Source organism: Corythoichthys intestinalis, chromosome 11 (assembly GCF_030265065.1).
Source record: "Corythoichthys intestinalis isolate RoL2023-P3 chromosome 11, ASM3026506v1, whole genome shotgun sequence".
NCBI lineage: Eukaryota > Metazoa > Chordata > Actinopteri > Syngnathiformes > Syngnathidae > Corythoichthys > Corythoichthys intestinalis.
Window position 1 is genome coordinate 57,182,875 of NC_080405.1, and position 25,500 is coordinate 57,208,374.

The 25,500-nt window shown below is 39.4% G+C and overlaps 2 protein-coding genes across 2 annotated transcripts; both read left to right on the forward strand.

Moving 5' to 3' along the window:
- Window positions 1–4,196: 4,196 nt before the first annotated feature.
- rnf4 (ring finger protein 4) lies at window positions 4,197–18,033 on the forward strand. Its single transcript, XM_057850460.1, has 7 exons — window positions 4,197–4,434; window positions 4,624–4,708; window positions 10,387–10,594; window positions 10,657–10,736; window positions 11,773–11,903; window positions 13,960–14,011; window positions 14,072–18,033. The coding sequence occupies exons 2-7, from the start codon at window positions 4,697–4,699 to the stop codon at window positions 14,219–14,221; spliced, it is 633 nt and encodes a 210-aa protein (XP_057706443.1). The 5' UTR covers window positions 4,197–4,434; window positions 4,624–4,696; the 3' UTR covers window positions 14,222–18,033.
- A 142-nt stretch (window positions 18,034–18,175) lies between these two features.
- On the forward strand, window positions 18,176–24,069 carry sqstm1 (sequestosome 1). Its single transcript, XM_057850458.1, has 7 exons — window positions 18,176–18,454; window positions 18,523–18,618; window positions 21,151–21,383; window positions 21,447–21,606; window positions 21,668–21,759; window positions 23,581–23,734; window positions 23,805–24,069. Exons 1-7 carry the CDS (start codon window positions 18,277–18,279, stop codon window positions 23,969–23,971), a joined length of 1,080 nt encoding a protein of 359 aa, XP_057706441.1. The 5' UTR covers window positions 18,176–18,276; the 3' UTR covers window positions 23,972–24,069.
- Window positions 24,070–25,500: the final 1,431 nt, after the last annotated feature.

The following is a 25,500-nucleotide window of genomic DNA, read 5'->3' on the forward strand; positions in this document are numbered from 1 at the left end:
AAATAAGTATTTGATATTAAGCGCTGCTCTCAACATGACTCGAAAGTGCGGATTTCAACCTCTATCCCAGTTTTTATCTGGCACTGATTGACCAAGGAAAACCGGATATATGCTCATTTTGATTTCTAAATAGTAGGCTAATAACGAAGAAACTGTTTTCTCCACCAGAGGGCACTCATGCTCTTTGGACGAATAATGCCTCATTCATGTTTTTTTCCCCTCTCATTGGAATTCAATGAATTTTTATTTGTATTTCTTTGGCTTCATGCGGTTATGTAATGTGTTATTGTCCAGTATGATTATAACAACAATTCATATACCATTGTTTTAAAAAAATCAAACAAAACTAAGCAGTTACTTAAAATGTTACTCTTACATGTGTATTCTTTTCCCTGTATAATTTTTTTTACTTGTAATTGCGTACATTTTTTGGATGACATACTTTTACTTGAGTAATATTATTTTGAAGTAACGGTACTCTTACTTGAGTAAATATTTTTGGCTACTCTACCCACCTCTGCGTTGAAATATTGCAATTTAAATTTGCTTATAAAATCCAGACACTTATTCTGGAAGTTTTCAAAATGTTTTTTTTAGTAGTTTTTAAAAACAAAGGTTTGATCAAACGGTGTACCACCGAAACCAGTACATATGCACTGCAAAACCCAAACAAACAAACAAAAAAACTTCCCTTGTTTTCAGTGTAAATCTACAAGAAATAAGTGAAATTATCTGCTAGTGCTTCAAGTGAATTTTACTCTTAGATTTCTTGAAATAAGAAAAATACCTAGCTGAAAATAAGCTTCAAAAACTTCTCAGAAATGTTCTTAATTCAAGAATAGATATTGTTCAAAACATTATTTGAAAGGAATTTTTCTCTTGATTTAGGTGGAAAATGACCAACTTGTAGCTATATGGCCCTAATAACTACAAATACTGTAGTAATAGTAATATTTACTTAAGTGGAAGAATCTGATGCATTAATCTGTTAACCAGCCTTTAACACTTAGAACAAGATGGAGAAAATTATTCGACTAGATTTAAGAAAAAATATCAGATTAAGACGTTATAAATTTGCAGTGTGGAAGTTAAATACATTTGTATTGATTTATTTTGCATTAATAAGTAATGAATAATAAAAATTTGGATCTCGCAGCACCACTACTTAATCCGCTTATGCTATGTAACATATTTTTGTATTTGAAGTACATTTATACAATTTTCACACTACTTTCTGTAGGCGGCAAATCTTTTGTCTTGCCAAAATTTGACCTTTATGCCTTCATGAAATGATAAATCTTTTTTCAGTGAAAATAATCTATTTTTGTACATTCAACATCATTTGGGAGGGTCTTAGCTTCCATATGAGCCATTTCTGAAACCAATTGAATCATTAAAAGTCAGGTTATTGGCAATTGTTTCTACAAAATGGATAAGCGACAAGACTTTAGTCAGGGACTGTAAAGGAAGATAAACACATAAAATATTCATTTCTTAATATAGAATTGAGCCGCATCAGAGGGTTCGAAGAGTCGCAGGTGGCTGACCCCTGGGTTAACTAGCTTCGTTACAGAACTAGCGTTTTAGCGCCTCGCAGCGTATGAGCTGTGAACTGCATGTCATTTCTGCTATGAAAATACAGTCAAATACAACAACATAATTCAAAAAAAATTTTTTTTTTTTTTGGCGTATTCTAGTGTGTTTTAAATCTGAATAGAAGGGCATTTCATAAGAAAATATTGTCAAAGTTGTTTCTTGACAGTGATTTCTATAGGGAAAACATGCATTTTTGACGTTTAATTATGAATAAATTAATGGTTATTTAGTAGTGTGTTTCTTGAAACAAAAATACAATAGTTTTAACCAACTTTTCAAAGACAAAGCTACATTTCTCATGATGCTTATCGGTGAAACATTCCACACAACAATGTGTCAGCCACTGTTGACTTCATTTTTTTATGGTTATAATACGAAAATATGCATCAGATTGTAAAAGGGATACATCTTATAAATTGGGCTGTTTTGTATTGAACTGGGTGGGTTTTACGCAGGGGTGAAAGTGGGCGGGAACTGTCAGGAACGCAGTTCCGGTATAAGATCCGGGGCCGGAACGCAGTTCCGGTATACGGTGCTTTGATTCCGAAAGTATGACGGCACCTGTCAAAACGCTATGTAAAAAAAAAAAAAAATACAAAGCTGCCACGCATGCATTTCATCTCCAAGAAGAAAACAATCTACCGACATAAGATTTACATAAACAAGTGTTAACAAGCATAATAAAGTGCTGGTGTAGCGTAATCTGTTTCCACCGATATTTATTATTTATTTTATTTCACAGACGGCATGGAGGTTTCCCCAGATGCTGCAGTTATCGGAGTCTGATGATGATGAGTCACGTCAATGTGTGAATGCAAGCAAAACGCCTGGGCTCATTTATCCGTTCAATTGGCTGACATACTGACATGTGATCCAAAGATAGTTAGCTCTGATTGATTCACAAATGCATGTTTTCTGAAACAGCAAAAAAAAAAAAAGGAAAAAAAAAGGGCAATGCAACAGAAAATGGATCAAATCTTTAAGAGCAAGGAGAGAGTTAAGGTGGCCTTATTTATCATGTTTAGTTTTATTTGCTCTGATGGGGAGGTTCCGAACATCTTAGTTGTGAATGTGCAGTTTGGATTTATATTTGTTCATTTATGATTAAAAAAGTCAATGTTTGCGCGATCTTCAAAATACATTCCATTTCACTCGTAATGTCATTTGTACTTATTTTTCTGAATGTATGTTACTTATATCTTTTTTGTTTAAAAAAAACAAAAAATGTTTACATTATCATCAATTTTAATAAGCATCCTATGTTCTTAAGTAGTTAATTGAGATTTGGCATTTAGTATGTGAGGAAATAAGGGAAAATAAAATTTAGGAGATGGAGGTTGGGGTTATAGCTGTTTTTGTTCACTTTTATTTTGCAAATCATTGAAAAAATACCATTTTGAATGAAAATCCGTTTTTGCATGTGTTATAGAAATAACTGACCAAAACAGTTTTCTTAGCATTTCAGTAGTTTTGACTAGTGATGGGACGAAATGGGCCGAGGTTCCGAAGCTTGTGTCGAGTAATGGGAGGGGTGTTTCCACGAGGCTTGTAGCGAGGCGCGCGTCATTTCGGCAGAACCCGGAAATGATGACGTGAGAAGCCTCGCCGGCCGGCTGAAGCTGATGTACGCTTCGGAAGTGATCCGACGTTCGGCGCGCATTGCAAACACAGTAGGCTACAGACTACGGTATAAATTGGTTGCAAAACGCAATGGCGATCGCCTGTTATCTCACATTTTGTGCATTTCGGGCTCCTGTACTTGTTACATGATCTGTGCGCAACAGTGCAACCAGTGCAATCTTTTTTCGAGCCTTGTCCTTTGCTTGCGATGGAAATTGCGCAAAAAAAAAAGCGATCCTCCCCTGTATGGGAACATTTTCATTTGATTGCTTTCAATAAGGTAAGGGAGAAGAACTACATTAATATAAATGTGAGTGTGTGTACCTATCTGAACCAAACATCAACAGAATGAACAATCCATTAGTGTACTGGGAGGCACAAAAGAATACCTACCCAAATTTATAAAAACTGACACTCACATTTATCAGCACCCCAGCTTCATCTGTGCCTTGTGAAAGAAGAATATTTTCTAAAGCTGGTGAAATATTGTCCAAAAAAAAGAAACCGTTTAAAGCCAGCCACTGTGGGAAAGCTATTATTTCTCAACAAAAATGAATAACAAATTATCCTTAGTACTTGTTTTGTTATTTTGTTCACATACTAAATTACTAACATAAGCACATTCATATCTTTCTCATAATCAAATAACCATTGAATTCTTAACAATGTTGACCTCTTGGGCTTGTAGACCACTTGATGGCGCCATAGAGTAAATGAAGCACAATGAAGCTTTGCTACATGTGCAAACCAATTGGCTGCAAAGCTTCATTGCTTCATAAGGCTTCATTTGGCCATCACTAGTTTTGACCCCCACCCCCCCAAAAAATAAATAAAAAATAAAATTTCTGGCTCCGTGGCGACCTTCCCGGCAAGAAATTCTAACCACTTTCACCCCTGGTTTTACGCTATGATTGGGCTGGAGACATTCCGTGTTAAGCCTCCGGTCCACCAGGGCGGCGCACTCGCGCTTTGCAATAAGAGCGACCCTCTCTGCGGCTGCGCTGGAACTCGGCAGCAGCAAGTTCTTCACCAGGACCGGTCTCACAAGTCTTGTGTGCATTAGCCGTCTTTGACGTTTCACAACGTTGCCGTCTCAAAACGTCACCGTAATGAATGAAGTCTGCTTTTGACGTTTCGAGTAAATTTGAACACAAGCTGACGACGACGACGAGCGGGAATACAGCGCGAAAGAAGAAGGCGGGAAGCTAGGTGTTAGCGGTGAGCGATGCTAACTGACAATGCTAGTGAGCTGCTCGCTCGGAGCTCACCAACTTTATCGTTTCAAGCTTAAAACATCTCGGGCCGACTTGATATTCTTTGCTCTGGAGACATGTTTTTTTGTTCATAACCAGACGCGGATTAGCAAGCTCGTAGTTAACGGCACATTTTGTGTTTTTTGTCGAGCAGTGACGACGCGCAACATGTTGAATGTATTCGGTGTGTCCTCAGGGTGTCCTCCTGCTTCTGTCGGCCTCAAGCAATGAGCAACAGCGTAAGTTCCAATACACGCCAAACACTTTAACGCAACTTTCAGTTCTTTGGTGATAAAGCACGTTTTTAAGCGACTGCCACGTGACGTCAATAAGTAGGCGTGACTACGTGAATGAAAGCGCCTCCCAAGGTGAAAATAACAGTGACATTTGGTTTATTCCGTATCAACTGGATGCTTTTTCTTCTCCGTCTGTTACATTTACACAGTATTACAGGTCGGAAACAAACCGAACCAGTGAGCGTTTCTCGCTCTTCATTCATAGTGCCATTGACGAGGATAGACGTCCAATCATGTTGCGTTTTTCATTCGACCGGATATCAACAGGAAGTGAGTCAGGAACGCCCCCAAATCAACAGGAAGGGATGTGATATCAACGGGAAGACCTCCGTGAAGTTTTATATAAAAAAAACCAATCATTTTCATATAAATTATCAAATCAACTATTTTGATAATCAATTATTCGTTTAGGACCTTCTTAATTGCACCCTGCTTTGTTTCCAAGATGCAAGCAAATGCCGCTAGCTTAAATGCTAAATAATGCTCAGGTTTACAACAAGTGATGAACTTGCATTGCAAAAGTCAGCTAGCGTAAATGTTATATAATGATAATGTTTACAATTGGGTAACTTGCATTGTTAAATTCCATTAGCTTAAATACTATATAATGCTAATGCTTGGTCAGGAAATAAAACACAACCAGTATTCTATTCTAAGGACAGTTGCAAGGAGGAAAAGCTCACATCCAAATCAGGAATTACTCGAGTATCTGTTTTTTAACGTGGCACGGGGATCATCTCCAACTCTCCTCTGCCCGTGCACGCTTTTTATTAGGTAAAATCACATGATAACAGAATATGCAAAAAGTGAGTACATGACGTGCAGTGATTGGTTAGTTCAGAATAGCAATAATTTAGGAAGTGCCTTATTTGCTGTTGTTTCTCAAAACTGAATGCTAAATATGAAACCGAAGTGAAACTTATTACATCTAGACATGTGCCGGTGACCGGTTTCACGGTTTACCGTGGTGTGAAAACGTCGCGGTTTCAAAACCACTCAAATTTTCCGTCAGACCGTAGAACGGTATTCGCTATTTTTCATGTGTCAAAACTGCAGCCAGAAGGGACGTGGCGCGGCAGCGCTCACCACCTCCCGTTTGTTGCTGTGTGTGAAAGTGACTCTATCGGCTAGACAGCCAGCGAACCCAAAAACAAATACTCTTTCAATTCTAATTTATTGAGCTCTCAAATCGTGGTAAGTGGAATATACAAAATGCATACATTTAAAACGTTGTACAATTGTATTTTTCCATGTGTGAGTAGCTTCAACAGATTAGCACCATGGAAAAAGTTCGCCAAAAACAAAACCACATTTTCCTTTCAAATTCGATATACAAACTAAATAAAAGCTTACAAAGACGAATGTTAGCCTAGGTTTAGCTGGGAGAGCAACTTCGTCGAGTTTTACAGCCGCAGAGTGAGAAAACAAGCTTGATTCGCTTGAATCAGTGGCTTGAATGAAGGGGGGGGGGAATGGTAGCCTCAAAGATCGCTAATTGCAGAAAGATGATCTTGCCCTAAGCACAAATCCACGTTCGCTGGATCAAGGAGAAGTCACACTCCCAATTTTTTTTTTTTTTTTTTTTTAGATGAAACCTTTCCACAACAATATTGACATTTTAACTAACTTATACATTTTTAACTAACTTATTAACTTATAAATTATTTATGTTCTTTTTAACACAAAGGCATGACATGTAGACTAGAGTTGACACAGTGGCTGAAAATGGCGGAACTTCACTTGAGCTTTTCCACCCTCAAAACAAAGTCATGCAGTATAATTAAAAAAAAAAAATTTAGAAGTGTTTTTACTTTTTTATAGAAATTGTTTTGTTATTGCTCTAATCTTGAGCAACTTGAGCTGTGGGTCTATAAATTGTATTTTAATTTTATTTAAAATATTAGTTTTTTTAATTGATATTTTATTTATTTTAACAATATATTCATGTTCCAATTTGCAACTATGTTCTGAAAAAAAAATTCCTGTTCAATAGAATTTTTTTTTTTTTCTTTAACCCATACATCTCAAAATAGCAATACCGTGAAACCGCGGTATTTTTGCTCACGGTTATCGTACCGTCAAAATCTCATACCGGCACATGCCTAATTACAGCTCAACCTGGGGATTTTCGACAGAAGGTACGACCTTGGGGAATTTAGCTGTAGCTGGGACAAAAGGGAGTCAAAACTTGATAAGGCATGAAGCACAAACTTTGTTTCAAAGGAATATTTGCAGCACATGAACAATAAGTATGAGTAAAATCTCACAAACGAATATAGTGGAATATAAATTCACAACTGTTGATGTATTTTGTAAGCATGAATAAAATATATTCCTTCACATGCTTGCAACAATTGGCTAACTTGCATTGTTAAATTCCGCTAGCTTGAATGCTATATTATGCTAATGTTTATAACAATTGGCTAACTTGCATAGCAAAAGTCCATTAGCTGAAGTGCTATACCATGCTAATGTTTACAACAGCTAACTTGAATGGCCAAAGTCCATTAGCTGAAATGCTATATAATAGAGCTGTCCCGACTAGTCGACATCGTCGACGTGCACAACATCCCGTCGACGGTTAATGAAGGGTTAAAAAATATATGCGTGGAAAGTTCCGAATGTTTGACGCTCTGTATGCAAGCGGGGAAAGCGGCACAAAGCCAAAAAAAGCGCACCAGAGTGTCAAAAACATTGACTTATTTCAAAGAAACAAAGGAGGGAACCCTCTTGTGTCCTGTCTCTTCAATGCCAGGCTTGGCTGCACGTCGGCCGTGAATAAACACCCAAAGCGCCGTCACCCAGTTTGTAAGTCAATCTAACTAACTAATGACATGTTTTATTGAAGTTGCTAAGCCTGTCACGATATGCAATGAGTCCATTTATCGCACGACAAATAAAAATGAGGGCGGTAATTTTCACGGCTGCCTTTGATAGCTGCGTACGTGCGTGCGTGCATACATTGGTGCGTGCATGCTGATGGCATATGAGTCTCGAGTTCCTTTCTCTTATCAACACGCTGTAGAATTAAAGTTCAGACATACAAAATAAGAAAACACATCTATATTAAACACTGTAACGTTAGCACTGCTACACTGAGGTGAATGGGGGGAAAAGGCAACTTACTTTAGCCTGCTATAAAACTTTGGCAGTCGTCTCGTGAAAGCAAATTTGCGGTTAAAAGGCATTCAGACATGAAAAATCGCTGGTTAACAGCATTTGCAAATGAAAAAAATGACCCAAAAAATCTATTATTGACACTACATGCAATGACAATAAGTGCTTTTTTTTGCGGAATGTAAAGCTGAAGTTAGCGGGTTAGCGAACGTACTTCCGGTGAACATTTCAAAATAAAAGCATGTCATGTTCGTCATATAAATAGCGATTTCTGAAGTTAATCCCACATACTTCAGAATTCAGATTCTACACGAAGCCTTTAAAATGACACCCTTTATGAAAAATCTGATTGGCAATGAATAATTATTATAATTATTATAATACTATTATATATAGTACTATGCTATACTATTAATGTTAGGTGTTTTTTAAGGAATTCTTTTGAATCATGTTGGAAAGGCGAAGTCTGTGTTCTGAATCTGTTTACATTCCATTCTTTTGCACTAGTTAATTCTATCAGGATTTGAACTCATTGTTTATTTGTGATTTATTATTGTTATTTACGTGTTTATTTGTACTTTAATAAATAATTTAAGTGTTCCAATATGTTTTTGTGAATTGATAAGCGTCAACAAAAATTTCATTGCTAAATTAGTAAAAAAAAATATATATATTTTTTAAATTATTAGATTAGTCGACTAATCGTAAAAATAGTCGGCTGACTAATCGGGAGAAAATTAGTCGTTTGGGACAGCCCTACTATATAATGCTAATGTTTATAACAATTGGCTAACTTGCATAGCAAAGGTCCATTAGCTGAAGTGCTATATCATGCTAATGTTTACAACAGTTAGCTAACTTGAATGGCAAAAGTCCATTAGCTGAAATGCTATATAATGCTAATGTTTACAACAATTGGCTAACTTGCATTGTTAAATTCCGCTAGCTTAAATGCTATATAATGGTAATGTTTACAACAAATGGCTAACTTGCATAGCAAAAGTCCGCTAGCTTAAATGCTATAGAATGCTCATGTTTACAACAATTGGCTAAATTGAGTTAATGCTATGTAATGCTAATATTTACAACAACTGGCTAATTTGCATAGCAAAAGTCTGCTAGCAAAATGCTATATAATGCTAATGTTTTTACTAAAATTGGCTAACTCGCATCGCAAAAGTCCGCAAACTTAAATGCTATAATGCTAATGTTTACAACAATTGGCTAACTTGCATAGTCAGTCCGCTAGCTTAAATGCTATCTAATGCTAATGTTTGCAACAATTGGCTAACTTTCATAGTAAAGGTCTGCTAGCTTAAATGCTATATAATGCTAATGTTTACGACAATTGGCTAACTTGCATTGCAGAAGTCTGCTAGCTTTAATGCTATATAATGCTTATCTTTACGACAATTGGCTAACTTTCATTGTTAAATTCCGGTAGCTTAAATGCTATATAATGTTAATGTTTACAACAATTGGCTAACTTGAAAAGCAAAAGTCCGCTAGCCTAACTGCTATATAATGCTAATTTTCACAACAATTTGCTAACTTGCGTTGCAAAAGTGTTTACAATTGGCTACTTGCATAGCAAAAGTCTGCTAGCTTAAATGCTGTATAATGCTAATGTTTACAACGTTTCACTAAGTTGCATAGTATAAGTCCGCTAGCTGAAATGCTTTATAATGCTAATGTTTACAACAATTGGCTAATTAACAGCAAACGTCTGTTAGCCTAAATGCTATATAATACTCATGTTTACAACAATTGGCTAACTTGGATAGAAGTCTGCTAGCTTAAATGCTATATAATGCTAATGTTTACCAAAATTGGTTAACTTGCATAGCAAAATTACGCAATCTTAAATGCCATATAATGCAAATGTTTACAACAGTTGGCTAACTTGGATAGAAGTCCGCTACCGGAAATACATCTCGCTGACGATAGCACCAGCATATTAGTAACTAGTTTAGATGTTCAATGTATTTCTTGTTGTTGTTTGTGTATGTGTTTCTTTTCTTTCTTCTCTTGTATTTCTTTTCTTCTGTCCCCCCATAATCCCTTCCTGTTCGCTGCTTTGTCATAATAAAAAGGTATTTTGAATGATCACAATGGGAGTATGTCAGACTCTCAATGTGAAACATTAAAACTGTTCAGAATCCGGGCACTTAGACTTCCATTCTCTGTGTCAAACAGCTGAACAGGACAGGTTTAAAAAAAAAAAAAAAAAAAAAAAAAAAAAAAGGATAGAAGTCCGCTAGCTTAAATGCTATATAGTGCTAATGTTTACAACAATTGTCTAACTTGCATAGTAAAAGTCCGCTTACTTAAATTCTATATAATGCGAATGTTCACAACAGTTGGCTAACTTGCACAGCAAAATGCTCTATAATTGCTTGATAACATGATGCAGTATATCGATAATCTTTTGCGGTACAAAGTATCACGATATATTACCATTTCGATATTTTGTCACACCTCTATCGGATACGTCGTGTTCGCAGGCGCCGAGGAAACGACGGAACGTGGAGGGCCCGCTCGCGTCCGCTGCCAAACAACGCGGCGGCGCTAAGGCTCGCCGAGCGACCCGCGCCGATAGACGGGCCGGGGCCGATGTCGGCGGACCACGTAGCGGGATAACAGGTCCCCGAGCGGCTCCCTCGCCCGTCGTTGCGGAGACCATCGATGTGATGGACAACCCGGAGGAGGACAGTGGGTCACCCGGGCGAACGTAGGCAGCGTAGCGCCGCCGGTAACCGACTTTTGTCTTTCAGGCTCCGCCGAGGTGGTCGATCTGACGTCGGAGACGTCGGAAGCGGGGCACGTCGTCGATCTGACCAACGACACCGTCCTGGTACGCACGCACACGTCTGAATGTGCAGCGAGGCATCAGTGAGCAAACCAATTGACGACTATATTGATGGGGTTTTTTTTGGTTTAGCTTAATGCTAATTTAAAGGAAAACTCCATTCAAATGGTAAAAAAAAGTTAGCATCACGCCATCTCCTAAAACTTGACTATTCACAAACTAATGTTTCCCGTTTCATTGGGATAAGAACACCTAGAGGCCGTTTGCTGGTACTACTTTGACACATACAGCTACCTCTTACCTCCGTGAAGTTGGCCCCCCATCAGACGCAAATCCTGAGACAGTCAGGAAATTAGAATATTGTGTATTCTAATTTCCTGAGACAGTCCTGTATATATACACAGGACTGTCTCAAAAAATTAGAATATTCTGTATTCTAATTTTCTGAGACAGTCCAGTACATATAAATATGATGTCAATCTTTTGTGCTGAAAAAAGTTTTGCTTGTGCTGCTATGGTTTTTGAGACGAGATAATTTCAAGTGAAGATGTCAATTGCAGCCCCTCCGTCGCGGCTGATGGAGCGTACCAACTCTCTCAATAATGGGGGTGTCCCAACAACGAGCACATGTGAATGGCACCCCATCAGATCCATTTTTCAGTAAATGGGCCGAAATGGTGCCATTTGCACGTGCCATTTTTTGGGACCTCCCAGCGTAATCAAGAGTTGGTACGCTCTGTCAGCCGCAGGAGTTGGATACAGAAAAAATGCGAGTGATGTCATCACTCGAAATAAACATCTCAATATTGGAGAAAAAAAAAGATTTAATACTTTAATACTACCTTATTAGATAGTAAACCTATAGCTGATGTATATTATCATATAATGTATACATACACAATAGTTTAGCTAGAGGGGAATTATGCCAATTTCATATACACTGTAATACTGCACAACACTAATTCCTAACTCTTGTCTTTTTCTCATCTTGGCTGCCGTGCTCCCCCAGCTGGTGGAAGAAGGTACGGCACGCGTGTCTTAGTCGCACTGGCCACGTATACGTAGACGGGCGCTGACTCAGCTCCTTTCAGATCACGACGGTGATGGGAGAAACTCCCCGGGAGGTAGCTACGTGGTCAGCAGCGATGAGGACGAGCCCTCCAATGTGGGCGCTAATGTCTTGTCCTCACTCCGGGCGCGGAGCACCACTAGGTGAGGTGACAAATTCGGCTCCGCGTTTGCCCTCTTGTTTACTTAAAAAAAAAAAAAAAAAAAAAAATTTTTTTTTAGGGCTGTCAAACGATTAAAATTTTAAATTGAGTTAATTACAAATATGCCATATTTTTCTGTAAATTGTTGGAATGGAAAGATAAGACACAAGATAGATATATACATTCAACACACGGTACATAAGTACTGTATTTGTTTATTGTAACAATAAATCAACAAGATGGCATTAACATTATTAACATTGTGTTAAAGCGATCCATGGATAGAAAGACTTGTAGTTCTTAAAAGATAAATGTTAGTACAAGTTAAAGAATTTTTATATTAAAACCCCTCTTCATGTTTTCGTTTTAATAAAATTTGTAAAAGTTTCAAACAAAAAATAAACTAGTGGCTTGCCATTGTTGATGTCAATAATTACACGGTGCTCACTCAGAAACCCATCAACTCATTTGGACCCAATTGCCAGCAGAGGGCGATAAAACTCCGAAAAACACAACAAGTACACATTACTCTTTGCTGTCATTTTAATCTGTTTGAGCGGGGCATTTGTGCGTTAATTGCGTCAAATATTTTAACGTGATTAATTAAAAAAAAAAATTACCGCCCTTTAATGCGAAAATTTTGACAGCCCTAATATATTTTCAATTAAATACAAATGCACGTTGATATGACTCACATAAAGGCAATTTCAATTTCAGATAAAATCGTTAGAAAGTTGTATGGACTTACAATCTGCTAGCTTGTTCTTTCCTGATGTCTTCCGAAATACACCTGGGTGACGGCTTCAAGTGTTCGTTCATAGCCGACGTGCTACCGTGGTATGCGAGCTCAGCTTAGCAAAGAGTACACACAGTGGCACCCTCCACATTTTCCTTGAAATAATTTCAGGCTCTGGCTAGTCTGGTCTGCTTTTTTTTTTTTTTTTGGCTTTATGCAGCTTTCACCGTGTTACCAATTCTGCCCTTCTTGGTAATTGGGGGTGTTTTCAACTGCTCGCCGTAGTGAGGAGTGAACCGGCGATTCACTTGACTCGTTGTCGTCGGTTCCTCCGATTTCCTCCTCAGGAAGGCGGCGGCGTGCATAAAAACAAGGAGAGGCGTCGACAGCTTTTTATGGATATTTTTATCGAACAAAACAAAAACGTTGGGGATGTAGCCACTTAACTCCGCGCTGCCCACATACTTTTTCAACTCTCACCGATCTCGTTCCCTCCCTCTCTCTCGCTTGCCCACTTACTTTCTTTCCGCTCAATCTTACAATGCCAGTCACATTGATAATAACAGCCGCCTCCTTGGGTGTGCTGGTAACAACCACTTGCATCGCGAGCGCCCGCCATTCTAAACTTTATCTGCATGTAATTGTTTTAACCCGCATTACCCGTCGACGGTATGTTTTGCCCGTCGACGCATTTACGTCATCGATGACATCAACGACGTCGACTAGTCGGGACAGCTCTAAAGTAAATAAATAATGGGGGGGGGGGGGGAATAAATAATGAATTATATTAAAACAAAAAATTTAAACAAATAAATAGGTATTGGAATAAATAAATAAAAATGGAAATAAAAATTGAATATAAAGTGGAATAAATAAATAAGCGAAAAACGTACGGTAAATACAATTTGAAATAAATATAAATTGAATTAAATAAATCGAAATAAATACGGTAAATATTGAAATGAATAAATGTTAAAATACAAGTATTTTAATGACACTTTTGCTTTTTTTATTTGTGTATTTAATTTTTGCACTCCTGGTCCTCCATATGACTATGGCTAGCATTTTAGCAGAAATCTGCAACTCATTCATGGTGTGACATCAGCTTCTGTTTGGAGATTTTTTTTTTGTGGGTGGAGCCAAAGCAGCCGAGAAACAAGGACTGATTAGGATCCAACTTGGTTATTAAACCTTTTCATTCCCCTTATTTAAATGGATTTGTGTCCAAAATATCTTTTCAAAACCACTTGCTGTCATATTTTATAGTACTATTTAGCTTTGGGCTCCTCCTGCCGTTGACTGAAAATGTCTTTGTCCGCAGATTTACGCCGGGAATCATCAGCTGTCCCGTGTGTATGGACTCTTACTCGGAGGTGAGAAGCTCGTTGCCACGCGCCGCCGCTCGGGAACGCTAACCCGGTTGTCTTTATCAGATGGTGGACAGCGGCCGGCTGGTGGTGTCCACCAAGTGCGGACACGTCTTCTGCAGCCAGTGCCTACGAGACGCCCTTTCCCACTCGCACACGTGCCCGACGTGTCGAAAACGCCTGACGCCTCGACAGTACCACCCCCTCTACATCTGACACTTCTTTCTGTCTTTGTTATTGATGTCACATATTTCTGTCACACAATAAAAGTCAATAATGTGCGCGATCCCGGTTAAGTGCTGGGAGGGAACCCGACCAACGGGATAAACCGGTCAAGTTTCGCGGCGGGACCGGAATCTTCCAGATGAACTAGTGTTCTCTTTTTTATTTGATGGTAGTTAAAGTAACCGTTCACCTAAAAGTGTTTGTTTATTTTTTGTTTGAGAAAATAAAACTGAAATTTCAAAATGCTATTTGTCCGACAATTTTGGTCAAAATCGCATCATTTATACATAAAAAATAGAATCACGATGCTCAGGAGTACCGATGTTCTATACAGTTTTTGCTTTAAAAAAAAAAAAAAAAAAAAGCGCTTTGGCCAAGATTTGCCTAAAACTTTCCAACGGCCCTATTTGCTCACCATTCATTTCAATAGCATAAAAACATCCATTCTCCCGAATCAACGGGGTGGCCCAATGAAATGAAATTTTATTATCATTGGTATCATTGACAGTTACAAAATGTGATATGATTTGCCCGAAGGAACCGAAGAAGAAGACAAAGGCGGACGGGAGGAATCATATGCTTATCAGTTTCCCGTCCCCCATACAACTAAAGACGCACATTCAGACATGGTACATACATCAGATGGCCACAAAACTACAATAACACAACAATCTGGGTTTAGTAACTCAGCGTCCAGTCAAGCAGCTCGATTAATTTCAGGGCGTACAAGGTTATGGCTTTGTCATGTCCTTCACATTTTTGCATCTGTTTGCTGTGGGAACATTTTGTTGTGGCTCATTTGCGCCAGCCAAAATTTCCAGCCTCGTGATGCGAACATTTCTCTCCTCGACCGCCTGCTTGAGTTTCTCGTTTTCAGCGCGAATTAACAGGAGCTCTCTGACGATTTCTTGATTCTGGTTTTGAATCAAGCCAGTCAAGGAGACCTCCAACGTCTGTATGGAGGATTTTATTTCATCCAAGTCTCCAGGTTTCAAATTCTTTGGAGCCATACTGGGAGTCGAGCTTGCTGGCCCTGAGCGCTTGAGTGCTTCAGGAGCTCAGAGAGTGCATCTGTACACAGTGAAGGCTGAGCAGCGATAGCCCAATATCAACAGGAAGTAACTGAATTGTCCCCAAATCAACTGGAAGTGACCCTGGATTACCCCCAAATTAACAAAGTGACCAAAATCTATAAGAAGTTACCCTGAAATGCCCCCAATAAACAGGAAGTGACTTCATATCAACAGGAAGTTATCCTAAAGTGCCCCCAAATCAACAGGAAGTGACCTGATATGAACAGGAAATTATCCTAAAATGACACTGAATCAACAGGAAGTGGCCTGAGTCTCCATGAAGTGACCTTGAAATGCCCGAAATCAACAGGAAGTGACCTCATCAAAAGGAAGTTACCCTAGAATGCCCTGTAACACCAGGAAGTGACTCAAATATGAACAGGAAGTGATCCTGAAGCGCCCCCCCAATAAACAGGAAGTGACTCTGGAGTGCCTCAAAATCAACAGAAAGTGACCTTGAAATGCCCCCAAATCAACAAGAAGTGACCGAATATGAACAGGAAGTGACCCTGAAGCACCCCCAAATCAACAGGAAGTGACCCAATATGAATGGGAAGGGATCATGAAATAGCCCCAAATCAACAGGAAGTGACCCTGGAATGCCCCCTAATCACCAGGAAGTGACCCAATATGAACAGGAAGTGATCTTGAAATGACCCCAAATCAACAGGAAGTGACCTCATATCAACAGGAAGTTATCCTAAAATGCCCCCAAATCAACATGAAGTGACCCAGGAATGCCCCCAAATCACCAGGAAGTGACCCAATATGAACAGGAAGTGATCCTGAAATGAACCCAAAACAGGAAGTGACCTTGAAATGCCCCAAAATCAACAGGAAGTGACATATCAACAAGAAGTTATCCTAAAATGCCCCAAAATCAACAAGTGACCCTGGAATGCCCCCATATCAATAGAAACTGACCCATATTTATAGGAAGTGACCCTGAAATGCCCCCAAATCAATAGGAAGTGTCCCTGGAATGTCCTTAAATCAATAGGAAGCTACCCAGAAATGGGCCCAAATCAAGAGGAAGTGACCCAATATGAATGGGAAGTGATCATGAAATGGCCCCAAATCAACAGAAAGTTACCTGGAATGCACCCAAAAAAGGAAGTGACCTCATATCAACAGGAAGTTACCCTAAAATGCCCTAAAATCAACAAAAAGTGACCCTGGAATGCCTCCAGATCAACAGGAAGTGACCCCAGAATTTCCCCAAGTCAGCAGGAAGTGACCTTATATACACAAGAAGTTACCCTAAAATACCCCCATATCAACAGGAAGTGACCCAATATATATGGGAATGGATCATGAAACGGCCACAAATCTACAGGAAGTGACCTCATATCAGCAGGAAGTACCCTAAAATGCCCCCAAATCAACACGAAGTGACCCTGAAATGCCCCCAAATCAACAGGAAGTGTCCCTGGATTGTCCTTAAATCAATAGGAACTTACCCAGAAATGGGCCAAAATCATGAGGAAGTGACCCCCAAATCAACAAGAAGTTACCTGAAATGCACCCAAAATAGGAAGTGACCTCATATCAACAGGAAGTTACCCTAAAATGCCCCAAAATTAACAAAAAGGGACCCTGGAATGCCTCCAAATCAACAGGAAGTGACCCCAGAATTTCCCCAAGTCACCAGGAAGTGACCCTATATAAACAGGAAGTTACCCTGAAATACCCCCAAATCCACAGTAAGTGACCCAATATGAATGGAAATGGATCATGAAATGGCCACAAATCTACAGGAAGTTAGCTAGCTGGATTGCCCCCAAATCAACAGGAAGTGACCTTATATCAGCAGGCAATACGCTAAAATGCTCCCAAATTAACAGGAAGTTACCCTGGAATGCCCTTAAATCAGTAGGAAGTTACCCAGAAATGCCCCCCCAAATCAACAGGAAGTGACTCAATATGAAGAGGAAATGATCCTACCCCAAATCAACAGGAAGTGACCAACTATGAACAGGAAGTGACCCTGGAATGCCCCCAAATCAATAGGAAGTGACCCAATTTGAATGGGAAGGGATCATGAAATGGCCCCAAATCAACGGGGAAGTCACTTGGAATTTCCCCAAAACAGGAAATGCCCTCAAATCAACAGGAAGTGACCTATATCAACTGAAAGTCACACTAAAAATGCCGCAAAATCAACAAGAAGTGACCCTGGAATGGCTCCAACTCAACGGGAAGTGCCCCCAGAATTTCCCCCAGTCAGCAGGAAGTGACCCCATCGAAACAAGAAGTTACCCTGGAATGCCCCCAAATCAACAGGAAGTGACTGTCAATAAGATGTTACCATGAAATGCCCCCAAATCAACAGGAAGTGACCCAATGTGAACAGGAAGTGATCCTGAAATGCCCCCAAATCCATAAGTGACTTCATATCAACAGGAAGTGACCCCGAAATTCCCTCAAAACAACAGGAAGTGTCTTAGCAAAGCAAAGCATCGACCGCATGCATTCTCCTGCTTATAATCATTTGAAATCTGGGGACTAGTTTGGATTACAACCCCTTCATGACGCCCATGAATTTGATGTTTACCGCCGTCAATGACAGCGCAGGAGTCTTTGCCAAAGTCCACTGAGTGTTAAATGTGTTTTGACGTGGAGCTCGTCTAAAATGTGGAAAAACGTGTCGACGTAACAATGACGGAGCGAATTTTTCGAGCCACGAGTCATCTTTTCAGGCGTCGCTCGCTCGGTCAGGTGACCGACTGTGGATGGGAAGGGAAAGCCCCCGCCCCCAGGGTGAGCGCGGCTTCCCATTGGTCCTCGTGGGCGGGGCTCCGCAGCGCATCCAATGGGAAGTCATGTCAACACGAGCGACACGTGGTGACGCCCATCCCGGAAGCGACCACAAACAAAAGTCAGGCGGCGGCATTGAAAGCTGCGTCATAACCAAGCAACTGCGGGAGCGACTAGAAGACAACGAGAAGAAGTCAAAGAAAACATCCAACCGAGATGTCGTTGACTGTCAAAGCTTACCTGATGGGCAAGGAGGAGTCGGTTCGGGAAATCCGAAGATTCGTGCTAGAGCAGGACGCGCTCGGAAGCTTCGAACAGCTGAGCGCCAAAACTTGCCTGCTCTTCAGCGGACTCAAGACGAGGCCGACCACCACCTTCAACTTGTACTACAAGGGTGAGTTACTTAGACCGCCATCGCCGGACTATCGACTCTAAACTCACTTTTTGGGGGGTTCTCGGCAGACTGCGAAGGCGACCTGGTGGCCTTCTCGTCCGACGACGAACTCAAGATGGGCGTGGCCTGCATCAAGGACGACGTCTTCCGGGTTTACGTCAAAGGTAAATAAGCGCAAAGATCGAGCTTTCCTGAAAATGTTCAATGTGTCGATACTTCAACGTTGTAGCCGGATACGATGTTTGATGACAAAAGTATCGATACTCAGTTATATGTTGTTGCAGTACCACAGATGACCAGAAAGGTTGTCATGGAGTCCATTTGATTTCGCACTCGATAGTAATTCTGTATTTTCCTTGTTAACTCTTTGACTGCTGTTGACGGCACTAAAAAGTGGTTGGTTTTATTATTCAAAATGGTTAATTTTAGTCAAAATGGTAAAGCTCTGGGTAAAAAAAAAAAAGGGGTGGGTGGGTAATTTTTGGTCACAAATATTTCATTTTTGGTCAAAATTAGCATTGGTTCCATAAAAGTTACGCTCAGGGTATATAAAAAGGGTTCGTTTTTGGTCAAAAATGGTCAATAGGTCAATGTCAGGTTTAAAAAATGGGTATATTTTGGTGCAAAATTGTTAATTTTGGTAAAAAATGTGAATGTTTATTTAAAAAAATAAAAGGGGTCTTTGTTGTTTGTCTGGAATGATGAATTAAATTTAGCATTAAATATTTCATTTTTGGTCAAAATTAGAAATTAGTTGGCAGTGGGTCCCAAAAAAGTTCAATTCAGGTCTACAAAAAAAAAAAAAGGTTTGTTTTGGTCATAAATGGTGAATGTTTGGTCTGAAAAGACTGTTTGGTTAATTTTTTTTAATTGTCAAAAAGGATAAATTTTTGGTCGAAATTAGTGAGCTTTGGGTAGAAAAAAGGAGGGGGTTCATTTTTGGTGACAAATATTTCAATTTTGGTCAAGATTTGTTAGCATAGGTACCATGTTAATTTTTTTTTTAATTGTCAAAAAGGATACATTTTTGGTCAAAATTAGTTAGCTTTGGGTAGAGAAAAGGGGGGGGTTCAATTTTTGTGACAAATATTTCAATTTTGGTCAAGATTTGTTAGCATAGGTACCATAAAAGTTATAAAGTCAGGCAAAAGAAAAAAAGGTCATTATTGAGTTAAAAAATGGGTATATTTGGTGCAAATTTTTTAAATTTGGTAAAAAAAAAATTTTTTTAAGGCACTTTTTGGCAAAATTGTTCATTTTGATTTAAAAAATGTTTTATAAATTCAATCTTGTTTAGGTTCATTTTTGGTCACAAATATTTCATTTTTGGTCAAAATTAGTTAGCTCTGGGTTTAAAAAAAAAAAGGGGGGGGTGGGTCATTTTTGGTCACAAAAATTTCATTGGTTTCATTTGCATTGGTTCCATAAAAGTTCAAGTTGGGTGATAAAAAGGATTAGTTATTTCAAAACTGGTTCATGTTTGGTCCATTTAGGTCAGTATTGGCTTTAAAATTTGGGATATTTTGGTAAAAAAATAAGGGGGGGGGGCGGGGGGTTCGTTGTTGGTCTAGAATGAAGGATTCAATTTAGGTCTTGAATATATCATTTTTAGTCAAAATTAGTTAACCTTGGTTCAAGTTCAAATTGGGTAAAACATGGGTAGTTCTGGTCAAAAGTGTTGACAGTTTGACCCATAATGGTTAATATTGGGTTTTGAAATTCAGCATATTTTGGTCAAAAATATAAATGTTTGTTTCAAAAACAGGACTAATATTTGGTCTGTAATTAAAGTAATTTTTGGTCAAAATGAGTTTGTATTGGTTCCATAAAAGTTCAAGTCGGGTTAAAAAAAAAAAAAAAAAGTTAGTTTTGGTAAAAAATTGTGAATGTTTGCTATATATTCTGGTTAAAAAAGTTATTTTGGTCAAAAATGTGAGTTTTTTTCAAAGGGACTCAATTTTGGTCTGTAAGGAAGGATTTGATTTTGGTCTCAAATATCTAATTTTTGGTCAAAATTTCAAGTTCAAATTGGGATTTAAAAAAAAAAGTTTTTGCCAAAAGTTTTTTTTTTTAATCAGTAAATTTGGGTTAAACATGTAATAAACAGAACTCATATTTGGTCTGGAATGAAACTTCATTTTTGGTCTAAATGGTTTAAAAAAAAAAAAAAAAAAAAAAAAAAGGTTCAATTTTCATCCAAAATTGTGAATTTTGTTCAAAAATGTATTTATTTAAAGGACTCAAATTTCGTCTGAAATAAAGTTTCATTTTTGGTCCCAAATATTTCATTTTTGCTCAAAACGAGTTAGCATTGGGTCCATAAAAGTTTGTCAGGTTAACAATGGTTAGTTTTGGCCAAAAACAGTGAATGTTTTTTTAAAGTGGGGCGGTAGGGTGGGGATTCATTTTTGCTCAAAGTAGATTAGTCTTGAATCCAAATGGGTAATGTTTAGTCCATAAAGGTTAATATTGGGTTAGAAAATTATATCTGCTATTGAATGGCAAGTTAGGTCAAAAATGGTTACAGTTTGGTTCATTTGTTTTGGTCAAAAACGATACATTTTTAGGTAAGATTTTTTTTTTTTTTTTTACTTTAGTTCAAAATTGGACTTAATCTTACTGTGTCAGAATCATGTTGTCGTATCATACTGACCTCATTTGTTACCATTGATAAAATCTATATTTTTGTCTCCCAGAAAAAAAGGAGCAGCGTTGCGACTTGCCGGCTGAGGCGTTCGCGGCGCCTCACGTGCACACGCACGCCTTTGCCGGCGTGCACCCTAACGTGACGTGCGACGGCTGCGAGGGTCCGGTGGCGGGCGTGCGTTACAAGTGCGCCGTCTGCCCCGACTATGACCTTTGCGGAGCCTGCCGGGCCAAAGGGATCCACCCAGAGCACACCCTGCTGCCCATTTGGCACCCCCTGCAGGTCGGTCCTTTTCTCGCGCCTGTCGCTCGAGCCGTCGCCGCTCATACCGCGTGCGCCTCGCAGATGGCGTTCCCGCGTGGTAAGCTGTTGAAGAAGATGAGGCAGTGCGGCAAGAACCAGAAGTGCGGCGGCAGCCCCGGTCGCAGGAACGTCGACCCCGACGCCGGCCTCAGCTTCCTGAAGAACGTGGGCGAGGGCGTGGCGGCCATGCTGAGCCCGCTAGGTGAGTCGACGGCGCGACGCTCGTCCGGATGTCGCCTAAAGACGCGTTTTGTCACGCGCAGGGATCGACGTGGACATCGACGTGGAGCATCGCGGGCAAGCCGTCAAGGTGACCGACGGACAACGAGAGGCGGCTGAAGGGGACCAGGCTGAGGTGGGTCGAGTAGCCAAAAAATGGACTCAAGTAAAAGTACCGTTACTTCAAAATAATATTACTCAAGTCAAAGTAGTCGTCCAAAATATGTACTCAAGTACAAGTAAAAAAAGTGTCCGCTGAAAAGAATACTCAAGTAATGAGTAACATTGTGAGTAACTGCTTATTAGTATTATTTTTCTAATTAATGGTATTTTTTTTCTGAGCACCAAGTTATCTATATGAATTGTTGATATAATGATACTGTACAGTAACACGTTAAGCCAAAGAAATAAAACATTTTTTAAAAATACATTTAAATTACAATGAATCAAATTACAATGAGAGAAAAAAAAATTACATAAATGAGGCATTATTCGTCCAGAGAGCATGAGTGCCCTCTGGTGGAGAGAATAGTTCCTAGTTAAGAGACAGCGAGAACCAAAAGTGGTATTTGCCATGTGGCAAAATGGATTTTGGTTTGTGGCATTTTTGGGTGGTTATATAGCATCTTGGGGGGGTATATGGCAGTTTAGCAGGCCATGCACATCCGTGCCATTGACAGCCACGCACGTCCAAATTTTCCATTTATTTTAAATGGCAGAAAAACGTGTTGCTGGGATGTTTGACTATGAATGGAAAATTTGGACGTGCACGGCCGTCAATGCGATGGACATGCACGGCCTGCAAAACTGCTACCAATACCCCCCAACCCCCCCTTAAAAAAAAAACACCATATACCCCCCCCCAAAAAATGCCACATGGCAAAATCCATTTTGGCCACATGGCAAAGAAAAATGCCAAATGGCAAAATCAATTTTGGCACATACAAAAAAAAAAAAACATGGCAAAATCAATTTTGCCACATACTCCCCAAAAAATGAATGGCAAAAACATGCCAAATGGCAAAATCAATTTTGGCACATACAAAAAAAAAAAAAACATGGCAAAATCAATTTTGCCACATACTCCCCAAAAAATGAATGGCAAAAACATGCCACATGGCAAAATCCATTTTGCCACGCACCAAAAAAAAAATGCCACATGTCAAAATCCATTTTGCCACATGGCAAAAAAATTGCTACATGGCAAAAAAATGCCACATGGTAAAATTCATTTTGCCACATACCAAAAAAAAATGCCACATGGCAAAATCAACTTTGGCACATGGCAAAATCCATTCTCCCACATGGCAAAAAAAAATTGCCACATGGAAAAAAAAATGTGACATGGCAAATACCACTTTTGGTTCTCTGCCCTGCTGAGTTTGAATAGGGAAGAGTTCTTCATAAATACTATTTTGAAATTAAAAAGATCATATCTCGTTTTCCCTGGTCAATAAAATCTGGGAGAGAGGTTAAAATCCGCACTTTCGAGGCATGTTCAGGGCAACGCTCTATCATATACTTCATTTTTTACAGTGCTTTAAAGATTAAAGAGGCTCGCGTGACAATATAATGGCAAGCTTGCGTCTGATTGGCATAATGGAGTCGAGTGATTATTGTTGCGACGTCTCATTGGTGAAATCCGTAAAGCTACTTGCTACCACTACGGCTGCTACAGCTATGCATATACATTTAATATGTAGAATAAAGAGGAAAAATCTAACGACTCTCGTGTAGGCCAAAGTAGCGGAGTAAGACTCGCGTTTTTTTCTTCACAAATCTACTCAAGTAAAAAGTATAGCTTAGTAAAACAACTCTTAGGAGTACATTTTTCTCCAAAAGTTACTCAAGTAAATGTAACGAAGTACGTGGAACGCGCTTCTACCCACCTGTGGGACGGAAGCCCGCCGCTTACAGTCACCGGGGCGTCGGCTGAAAATTCTTTTCCCGCCGTCAGGCTTCAGCGACCAAAGAAGATGAAGAGTGGACACACGTCAGCGGGAAGGAAGTGGACCCTTCCAGCGGCGAGCTGCAGTCGTTGCAGCGGGGCGCCGAAGGGGACGCGGCAGCGGCGACTCCCCAGGCGGCCCTGTACCCGCAACTTCCCGCAGGTAACGCCCGGTAACGCCCGGTCTTATTTGAGCACGAAGCTAAGTACCGCCCTGTGGTTCTCCCACTCAGAGGCCGACCCCCGTCTGGTGGAGTCCCTGACTCACATGCTGTCCATGGGCTTCACCGACGAAGGCGGCTGGCTGAGCCGCCTCCTCCAGGCCAAAGATTTCGACATCGGCGCCGCCCTGGACGCCATCCAGTACGACGCCAGGAACGCGCGTCCGCGCCGCCACTGACGCCTGCCCGTTTTCTGTCTTGTCTACTTCCTCCTCTGGCACGTGAAAGCAGAGATTTGTTTGACATGCAATAAAAGGCTTTAACAGCTTTCCTATTATTTCAATGCCTCAGTCATCATTTCAAACAAATGCCTTATAGCAGGGGTCCCCAACCTTTTTTGCACCACGGACCGGTGGTATTTGGGTCTTTTTTTCACGGACTGGTGTTCCGACAAATTTTGCAACCCATCAAAAATTGCAACTAAGCAGTTCCGCGCATGCGCGTGACGTTAAAAATGGCCGCCAATGCAGCGGTTCCAAAGTAAACACTAAAAACGTTCGTAAAAATAAGGAATATATAGGGTTGCAGCTATCGAATATTTTAGTAATCGACTGAAAATTCTATCGATTAATCGAGTAATTGGATAAAACTAGGGCTGTCAAACGATTAAAATTTTTAATCGAGTTAATTACAGCTTAAAAATTAATCGTAATTAATCGCAATTCAAACCATCTATAAAATATGCCATATTTTTCTGTAAATTATTGTTGGAATGGAAAGATAAGACAAGATGGATATATACATTCAACATACGGTACATAAGGACTGGATTTGTTTATTATAACAATCAACAAGATGGCATTAACATTATTAACATTCTCTTAAAGCAATCCATGGATAGAAAGACTTGTAGTTCTTAAAAGATAAATGTTAGTACAAGTTATAGAAATGTTATATTAAAACCCCTCTTAATATTTTCGTTTTATTAAAAATTGTAAAATTTTCAATCAAAAAATAAACTAGTAGCTTGCCATTGTTGATGTCAATAATTACACCATGCTCACTCCCATAACCCATAAAATCATTTGGACCCAAGCACCAGCAGAGGGCGCCAAACACCAAAATACAAGTAACAAGCGGACATTACACTGTACTGTACATTTTAATCTGTTTGAGTGGGGCATGTGCGTTAATTGCGTCAAATATTGTAACATGAGTAATTTAAAAAATGAATTACCGCCCGTTAACGCGATAATTTTGACAGCCCTAGATAAAACATTTTTTCTTACGTAAAGAGCAATTATAAATATACATGAGAAAAGACATTTCATCTTATCTTGAACCATTTTCAGTCAATCAATGTCTTTATTTTGGACGTATATTGTTAAAAACAGCCAACAATTGTGTCTCAGATGTGACTAGAATAAAAAAAGACTTAATTCATTTATTTCACTCAAAAAACTTCTAGTTCTTATAACAATATTAGGGCTGTCAAAATTAGCGCGTTAACGGGCGGTAATTAATTTTTTAAATTAATCACATCAAAATATTTGACGCAATCAACGCACATGCCCCACTCAAACAGATTAAAATGTACAGTACAGTGTAATGTCCGCTTGCTACTTGTTTTTTGGTGTTTGGCGCTTGGGTCCAACTGATTTTATGGGTTAGTACCATGAGTGAGCATGGTGTATTTATTGACATCAACAATGGCAAGCTACTAGTTTATTTTTTTGATGGAAAATTTTACAAATTTTAGTAAAATGAA

Coding starts and splice junctions, on each gene's coding strand:
- sqstm1 (XM_057850458.1), top strand. CDS start 18,277: ATGTCGTTGACTGTCAAAGCTTACCTGATGGGCAAGGAGGAGTCGGTT. Junction 18,455..18,522: donor CTTCAACTTGTACTACAAGG/GTGAGTTACTTA, acceptor GGTTCTCGGCAG/ACTGCGAAGGCGACCTGGTG. Junction 21,384..21,446: donor CCATTTGGCACCCCCTGCAG/GTCGGTCCTTTT, acceptor TGCGCCTCGCAG/ATGGCGTTCCCGCGTGGTAA.
- rnf4 (XM_057850460.1), top strand. Junction 10,737..11,772: donor TGACCAACGACACCGTCCTG/GTACGCACGCAC, acceptor GCGCTGACTCAG/CTCCTTTCAGATCACGACGG. Junction 14,012..14,071: donor GTATGGACTCTTACTCGGAG/GTGAGAAGCTCG, acceptor TGTCTTTATCAG/ATGGTGGACAGCGGCCGGCT.